The sequence below is a fragment of the Amia ocellicauda genome, chromosome 1 (assembly GCF_036373705.1).
Source record: "Amia ocellicauda isolate fAmiCal2 chromosome 1, fAmiCal2.hap1, whole genome shotgun sequence".
NCBI lineage: Eukaryota > Metazoa > Chordata > Actinopteri > Amiiformes > Amiidae > Amia > Amia ocellicauda.
Genome location: NC_089850.1, coordinates 34,742,874 through 34,752,297, shown reverse-complemented (window position 1 = coordinate 34,752,297; position 9,424 = coordinate 34,742,874). Strand labels below are relative to the sequence as shown.

At 42.9% G+C, this 9,424-nt stretch overlaps 1 protein-coding gene across 1 annotated transcript; it reads right to left on the bottom strand.

Moving 5' to 3' along the window:
• Positions 1-436: 436 nt before the first annotated feature.
• Positions 437-8,109, bottom strand: LOC136759024 (maestro heat-like repeat-containing protein family member 1). The gene is made up of 15 exons (XM_066713825.1): positions 8,075-8,109; positions 7,662-7,798; positions 5,154-5,315; positions 4,775-4,900; positions 4,575-4,685; positions 4,345-4,424; positions 3,917-4,022; positions 3,495-3,590; positions 3,063-3,170; positions 2,205-2,357; positions 1,775-1,920; positions 1,350-1,467; positions 1,120-1,256; positions 861-998; positions 437-620 (listed from the first exon to the last, which is right to left on the bottom strand). The coding sequence occupies exons 1-15, from the start codon at positions 8,094-8,096 to the stop codon at positions 437-439; spliced, it is 1,824 nt and encodes a 607-aa protein (XP_066569922.1). The 5' UTR covers positions 8,097-8,109.
• Positions 8,110-9,424: the final 1,315 nt, after the last annotated feature.

The window sequence follows — 9,424 nt, the reverse complement described above, 5'->3', positions numbered from 1 at the left end:
CCCCCATCGCACCGGGGAAGGTCTGTTGCTAAGAGTAAAACACCATCTTTCAGCGGAAATACAAGAACCAGTGGTCTGAAAACAGCATCAGACAACCAGGCTTGGAAAACATTCCCACACATGATGAGCGGAACCCAAACAGAATGCCAAGAGGAAAGTCGTGAACAGCGACTTACAAGGACAGCGGTCACCTCCTTGATGAAGGAGGGGAGTTCCAAGGGCACTCGTCCAAAGTGCTCCTCAATCAGACTGGTGAAGGCTGTGCAATTCAGAGCTGGCGCACACTGCTGCAGAGTCCGCTGGCAGGCCTGGGGGGGGAAGAGTCATATCACACTGAGTAATACAAAGAGAACTGCCATTTGTTCTTTGCTCAGAGGTCGTCAGGTTGGCTGAATGGCCTTCACCCCCGTTAAAATCAATTTCCACATGGTATCATTTACAAATATACCAAAATTTCCAGGACCTGTACGAACCGTGTATGAAAGTCCAGGGAGATGACACTCACAGCAGAGAAGAAATCCACCACGCAGATCTTCTGGCTCTCTCCCATGCTGCTGTACCGCTCACAGAGGGAAGTTACCACAGCAGGCATGCCAGGGGCATCGAACCTCAACAGCGCCCTGTCGTTCAACAGAACAAAGTAATTTATTTTGCAACTTTTTCTCTAGCTAATTACGGTTTATCCATTCGTCCCTGCTAGGGGTTTGATTATTATCAACCTGGATGAGTCGTCTAAAATTGCCCTCTGAAAGGGTGTCTATGGAAAGTTGGTGGCCCTATTAATCATGTATTAATAAATGTCTGTAGGACAGTTCTTTGGATCTGCTCGGGGCCTAATGCTTGAGCCCAGCTTGTCTTACCTGGTCAGCAGGAAGATCCCCTCAGGCTCCCGACCTGGTTCCCTGAGCAGTTCCCATACTCTGTCCCGGTCCATGTGCTGAAGGACATCGCTCAACTGTGCTTGAGACAGCACAGCCTTCAGGGCGTCCACAGCGGTGCTGGAGAGAGAGCGGGACCATATCACTGGACTGGGCGTCGGAGACAAATTTGTGCAAGTATAATAACGGACGACAGTTTTCTGGTGTGATTCACCGCTGGCTCCCCAACACAAACTCTTACCTCCTGACACTGAGGCCTGCGTCCAGAGCTGGACTCTCAGGACCCAGAAGGGGCAACAGGCCAGCGAAGAGCTCCACAAAGTGCGTGTTCAAAGCCTCCAGGCTGTTCTCAGACAGGAAGTCCACTACAGCACGGGCCTGACCAAGGCAAAGAGAAGCAGATTCAAAACGAGTCCAGAAGGGACAGTTCCGGGCCGTGCCCTCGTCATGTTGGGCTTTCTAGTCACTTACCGCCACGGCTTGCCCTGTACTAGCCAAGGCCATCAGCTCGCTCAGTGGCCAGAGACCCCTGCTGATGGCCAGGATGGCCCCCCACAGCTTGACACACCACTTCTGCTGCTGAACGGTGCTGGAAAACAATCAAACACGCATTATGTGCTGACCTACAGTAAGTGACTGACCGTCTCTCCCCCTTAATAGGAAAGAAAGGCCGACACACGATAGAATTAAGCTTGGGATCATGAGCAGGTGGACATTGCGTGGCTCTGATTGTCTAGGTAATCCAGGATAACTGCGTGAGTCGTGACATCTGACAAATAACGAAGGCATGATTGTCGAAGCTTTTTAAAAAACATTTTACAAGGTGTGGGACTTCAATCATGTTTGATCCCTCAGAGAATGTTCTTCACAGGCCAGTTTAGATTCATAAATCCCACCTGTCAGCAGACGAGTAGTTGATGAGGGAGTTGACGACCGTCACACTGTCCAGTCGGAACAGTTGGAGAACACCCTCCTTCGCGCTCTCTCTCACCCTCTCTTCCGCATCCCTCAAGCCCAGAAATGCATGGAGCACCTGAGGAAGCTATAGCACAAAGGAGAGAGCAGGTTATAATCCAAAAATGGTTTCCCTGCATACACTCCTATTTCTGCCTGCAAAAGATTCTATAAAAAGTCAGATTGGAGGACTTCTAAGGCTCTTATTCCCTAACAGGGTTGCTGCATATTGGGTTGGGTGGTTCAAGCTGCAAGACAGACGTGTGGCCTGAGCTGAACTTGCTGTCCAGCTGACCAGAAGCCCTAACACTTGCTATACAGAAGTTCAGAGCTGTAACTGACGCTATAACATTAAAGCACTGTTCCTCTCACCAATCCAGTGAGCTCAGTGGGGTGAGCTTCCAAGATGCTGCACAAGAGAGTGCAGGACCCCTGGGCAGATCTGGTCTGGTTGTCTTTGAGTCCTTGACGCAAACCCTCAATGAGTCTCTCCTTCTCCTGCCGAGGGAAACACTTGCCGACGATCTGAAACACAGAAACGCACTCACCGCTCAGTCATCAACCCAGCGCAGACACTCTTAAAGTCACCGTCAACTCATTAGACTATGCAGTTGCTACAAGCGTGTTACAGACGTGCCTCAGCGCATGACTCTGGAATCTGTAGAAGGCAGACTGTAGACACGACAGGCATGGAGGCACGGTTTTACCTGGAGGAGAGCAGCACAGGTGTCCGGGACAGAGTGGCTCTGTTCAATACATCGGATCAGGTCTTCCAACTTGTTCCTGTCAAAGTCACCACCTTTAAAGAAGAAAAATAAAAAATAAAAAAAAAATTAAAACCTTTAACCAAAAGATCAGATACTCTGTGCCATCTGCAATGTAAAGTGCCAACTAAATACTGTCTACAGCTACATGCACTTTACTGAGCTGTTCACTTCATAGAAACTCAGTACCTTCCATAAGCAGCCAAGGGAACAGAAGGGCTTTGATACACCTCGCTGCTTTCCTTCTCACAGCCGGCTCAGGGTCACAGATTCGTGGAACTAGGCATGCCAGCAGTTGGCCTAATGGGAAGCTCCCTCGCACCTGTTGAAAAGAACAGACACCCGGAGATCAGTGCAAAGCCCAGTTTCAAGCCCCAGCATCGCCACCCTCAAAGACACCCGCCCACCGTGTGAAAATCAACATGGAAACACCGAGCCACACTGAGAGGCCTGAATCCTGGCTCACCTGCATGGATTCAGCCTCCATCCAGTAACCTTCCAGGAGAGCGGTGATCATCGCCATGGCCCTAATTCGTTTGACATCAATTACAGACAAGCCCAATGCCTGCAGTGGCTGAGGAGGGAGGGATGACAGAGGGGGGGGGGTGGGAGAGAGAGAGACAGAGGGGAGGGAAAAAAAGTGAACAGAAAAACACATTTAAAAGATTTATCAATGTAAGGGCTTAACTCTTTAAGGAACAGAGGGACACAAGCTATGACTTATATAGAAATGTTAGGTTGATTCCAAGATTTGAGGTCATAATTTGTACAAGGATACAGTGATCTGTCCAGCCTAACTGACTGAATCAACCCATCAACGCAATCAGCCTTGCCCCGTCTCTTGAACAGCCCAAAACTCAATGGTCACTCTGCTTTAAGGCAAGGTAAAGGGTCTCACCTTCAGCAGCTCCAGGAGGGTGTCGGGGGTGAAGTCCAGCCGTAGCATGGCTCTGAGCAGGGCAGAGAGACTCCTTGCATTGGCAGAGTACACCTCCTAGACAAGACAGCAATCAAATACAATGTACACTATCTGTGTGACAGATGTGAATGGAACATTTGTAATCACATTCATGTCGATATATTCATGTGAACAGTTCTTGATGATGATGAGCACTACTACACTCTTACAACTCTGAGTATTGTAGACAATCTCTCCTCCCTGGACTCCTGTTTCTCACAGGAGATATAGCACAGATGATTGCATAGTATTGTTCATTCACCAACATTATTATTATTATTAAACACTGAGAAATGTTATTTTCAGCTTTGGAAATGTTTAAATATTCATTATCAATTGAAAGTGTCAAAACAGATCCTTACCTGGAGTGAATCCCCATTGGGGGCCAGCCAGGGAAGAGTTAAGACATCCTCGACAATCAGCCACACAAGATGCAGCTGCTGTCTCCTGAGGAAGGGCTTGGCTCGGCTGGGGAAACGAGAGAGAGTGTGCGGTTATAGGAACTTCAGCAGAGCACACAAACCTAATCCATGTTGCTTTAAATTGATCATTTCAGCCAAAACATTGAACTAATGAAACCCATCACATTTTCATAATACAAGACCCACCCAAATTCTGGTCTAGGTTTTCTATACCCATTTACTGTGAGGCTTGTTAGTCAACAGAACACATTTCAGGGTTCTCAATGTTTCAGGCGAGTGGTGCGTCACATGGGGGAAAAGAAACCAGGCCCTGACTGACTATCAAGAGTTGAAACACATCTCAGCCATGTGGCTACAGGGACAGTTACCTCAGGATGGTGCACGTGTCCAGCGCCCGCTGGCAGAGGGACGGGCTGGAACTGTCTGTGGGCCGATCCTTGATCAAGGTCTGAGGGGGGTGGAAAAAAACAGGTTTCTGACACTTTCACATCATGGTATTTGTGACTGATGACACAACATACTTAAGGCGGTGCCAGTGCCAGGTGACAATACTCACAGGAGACTGATCTTTCCCAGCACACAAGGAAACCCTACTTACCACCAGCTCACCCAGAAGCTCCTCTTTGAAAGGGAAGGTGAGTCCAGCGTCCTTGACTGTCCGTGCCATGAGGCCGAGACTGACGCACACGCTCGCTCTGACTGTGGGGTCCTGGGTGAGAAAGAGCACAGCATCTCAGTCTCTGGAGGTTGTCATGCACAATCACACTGGTTTCCTTGTTTAAGATATCTTTTGCCTACCTCGGACCTGAAGAAGGCACTCATTTTGGGCAAAATGTCAAACTCAAGGACCTCTGCAACGTCTGATTTAGGGCTCATGCGGGCTATGAACCCATAGCACAGTACCACTCTGCTGAGCACATTGGTCTGCCGGAGAAAATGGATAAGGTTAACCAAGATTGGAGGAACTTCATTTGGACTTGAAGGCAATTGCTAAATACTATATGAAAACAGAAAGATACAGGAGAACATGAAACAGAACATACAATGATCAAATGTTAATTTACCCAGGACTGTAACATGTACAGATCCATCTGGGCTTAAATAGTGTCAGCAGTTTCACATCTTAAAAAACACAATTGCTATTCTGTAGGCATGTGTGAACAAAACGATTTTGTACCTCATTCCTGAAGTCTCCCTCCAAGTTTGGGATGGAGACAGGCATCTCAGAGAGTCCGACAGAAATGATTGACACTATCAATCTCTCAACATCAGGAAGTGGTTCGTTTCTGGCCACTGTCTCCACTGCCTCGAGAATCACAAGGCGATCCTCTGAAGCCACCTATTGCAAGAGGAAGAAAAGGAAAACAATAAAACCCTCTGTGTTGGTTTCCAGTCCGGGAAAATGACAGATTGACAGTCTTATACTAACTTTAGATTACTTTGATCTTCATTTGAACCCTGTTCTTTAAAACAGTCCAGTGAAATGATACATATTTGGACAGTGACACACTTTTTTAGCTCTGTACCCCAGCCTATTGGATTTTACCGTGTAGGAATTACGGCCCTTTTCATACATTGCCCCCCATTTTAGGGGATCAGGTCATGGTCATTGGTCAAATCCAATGTGCTGGAGTACAGAGCTAAAACAACAAAAATGGTGTCAATGTCCAAATACTTGTGTGCTGCACTGTATATGCAAGTGTATACTTAATACATTAAAAAAAAAAAATATATATATATATATATGTAGTGTTATGTTGGGTGTATTTGGATAAGAGCATTTGGGCTCTGAGCTGAAGCACTGATCTAAAGAAGACCTCTCCCCCCCAAAGTTATCAGATTTCCTTAGCTCATCAGCTTGGAACTGGTTTGCATCAAAGTGACAGTTTTGGGGAGGATGGCACCGAGAAGAGGCCAAATAGTTTGGAATTCTGCTATGAGATGTCTGGAGAAAGGGGCCTGTAGGTGATAAAAACTCTTTGAAGTGGATGAGAGCCGAAATCCCGACATAGAGCTACGAACCCAGGCCAACCGGCATTTCCAAAAGATGGCATGGATTGACATCAGTCATAAATCAAGCCCCCCTCCAATAGGACACTGGGGGCTGAAACCGAAATCCAATCTCAAGAACTCAGGAACCAATCACCTATTGATCTGACAGACTATAAGGAACAGCGGACAGTCTTTCTTTCTCTCTCTCTCTCTCTCACCTAAACCAGAAACTCGCTGCCACAGCTCAACCTGTAGCTCTGTTGCCAGAACCAGAAACAGAACCCAACTAAGTCTTTGCCGGCAACAGGAGAGTTAAACTGGGAGAAGGAGATTGAGCCGTACGAAGAATTCTTTTAAAGGACTTTATTAAATAAAGAACTTTACAGACTGCGCTGCCCGCCTGTGCCCACCTGATCAGTGGAGTTTTACAGCTGGACAATTGACTAAGTCGACTGTATACGAAAGTGTCAGTCATTTAAATAGCTATTTGAGTCTTAAGAAACTTGACCCTTGGAACAAACAGGGCCCTGCTTTCCTCAAAGACTTCGTCTTCAAGTAACTAGGGTGGAACCCCTGCTTACAAAGAAGATTTTGTGCACAACCTTGGAGCCTTCAAACCAGTGGAAAATCTGTTTGGAAACTACTCTACTTTCGCGAAACCCCAACTTCCAGGTGCATCGACTGAGTGGAAGTTCTTGGACAAAGCCGAACCGGACTGCCTTTGTTCCAAACCACACGGACCTCGTGCCGTGTGCTGTTATCTGAGCCCGAAGACAGAGAGGCCTCTCTGCGACGAAGTTCAGATAAGTTTAACAGTTTGGAGTTCATGATTCATGACATTTGAGAAATCAATTCGAAATGTTAATCTGTGATTCATAACTCTAGAATGTGTAATATCATTTAGTTTTCTTAAATATAAATGTGTGTTGCATTAAACTGTTTTGTTGATAATTTTAGAAATAAAATCTGTCAACGCCGAGAAATATCTTCTCATTCCTGTTTAACTGTTTAGTCTGAAATTGACACAAGTTAATAGACATTAGATTATTGGTGGCCCTGCCTATCCTTAATCATTGAATAATAATCAGTTAAGAGAAATTGTGGTAACAAGTAATGATAGGATCTTTCTCGGCACCTAAACGTAAATGAGACTGATATATATATAACGAGAAGTTACTTGACATAAATACTAACCTGCGTAGTTATTTAATGTCTGACTAATAATACTAACGAGAGACTCACCTTCGTATTACTAACCGGTATTGTAGTCAATGTGTTTATAACCTTTTTTGTTTAACGATTTGTGTTATCATATGCGATCCCATGGTCTTTGATTTGGTCACGGAAGTGATTTGTCTTTGATTTGTTGATCTAGAGTTGAATTTTTATTAGTTTTTCCCTTTTGTATAATTAGTGTAGTGCTACATTTAGTCTTTGTTTTGAATACATTTGACAATTTATATCTTTGGAATTGGTGTCTGCGTCCAATTATTACAGAAATTGAGTTCTACAAGATTCCAGGATTCGTGATAAGGTGATACTATAAATTCACTTCTTTAATTGAAATTTATAAGTGTACCTTACGCTACATATATATATATATATATATATATATATATATATATATATATATATATATATAAATGCATCAAAAAGTGTGTGGGGGGTAAGCTTTGTTGAGGCTGTACTTTACCTGAGGTTTGTTGGCCAGGTACTCCTCAAAGAATGGCAACTTATTTCGAAGACATTTCTCGAGGCAGTCTAACTGACTTTGAAGGTCCGCTTCCGATTCCGAGTCCTCATCTGCATAACAGGAAGAAGAAGTGTTGCCTGGAAGAGAGACGCACATCAGTTCTGTCAGAAGATATTCAGACACAGTGACTGTACTCCCGATGTTCATTTTGATTCCCTATGCCTATGCCACCAGGGAATTATGGCTGTCTTCGCACTTCAGAGATTGGGTGGGTATTATTAAACAAAAGCCCATGTTTAGTTGTGTTCTTTATTTAAAAGTTATCTTACAGAATAGGTCAAGCGAAGGAGAATGACAGACTCCTACAGAAACACATGGCATCCCAAAGCCGTTACATAATAAAAACATTTTACCTTGTTTTACCATCCTCTTCATTTGTTATTCTTCTGCATAATACAATATAAAAACACAGTTAAGCAAAGCAAAAACAAATTTAAGCAACGGACTAATTTGTTAAATCATTGAGAACCCGTGCAAATGAGGGTGATATACTCATTAGCAAAATGAATAACTAATTAAAAATGTGTTAAAAGAATGTTAAAACAAATATGTACATGATTCCATTATTCACATTGATTTTATATATTGAATTGGAGTGTAAAAAATAAATACAGTATCAATGCATTCTGCTAGTACAGTAACACCCTATCAGGCCATATTTAGAACAAATTACACTGACACAAGATGACCATATTGCATTTTGTTTTCAAATACATTATATATATATATATATATATATATATATATATATATATATATATATATATATATATATAGTTATAATTAGAAAATACTTTGCAAATCTCATTTAATTTCCTTCAAAATCAACATTTCCAATAGAAAACTACAGGTAAGTCGCGTAAGCTGCATTTCTTGTCAGTAGGATATTAGAATAGTAGCATCAATTAAAGCGGAGCTGCTTATAACTTCTAAACTGCAAATGACCAATACAATGCCCTACTAAATCTATCCGATGATAAGATATTAATACACAAACAGAACAAAAATAAATTAAATACAATCTCACCAACTCCAGAATAGGTTCTTCTGACTGAAAGCACAGCTAATGATTCTTTGCCAGCGTTTTATATGCTATTGTTTGCAAGGCATGCTATGATGACGTAACAATTGCCCAGTGTCACAGTGTCAGTATAACCATAACGATGATGAAGATGATGATGAAGAAGAAGATTATATCGCATAAACATGCGATATAATCTTCATCATCATCATCATCGTCATCGTTATACTGACACTGTATATGCATTGATAAATAAATAACGCGTGAAAAACATGAATTATTGAGTAATGCGTTTCACTTCCGGACTGACGTAAGTCACCCTCTACCCACAATGAAAAGCAACTGTCGTAAATATACAGCAGTACCATTATATGACAACATTCAGATTGTATTATAATACGATTAAATTGTGTTTAAATTGCCAAAATGCTGTTCTTTGGAAAATAAAAACAAAATACGTGATATTATCGTAAAAAACACACACATAATCAACTGTACATATACAAAGAATAGCCTACATTATATGTCACAACACATAGGCATATAACGAAATACCAGTTTATTTGTGGAATACAAATGAATGTGTCAAACACAAATATCTTCACGACTGTAATAGCCTACAGACACAATACTGCTAAGTGTATCTGTATAATAATGAATTCAAAAGATCTCACCGAGAGCT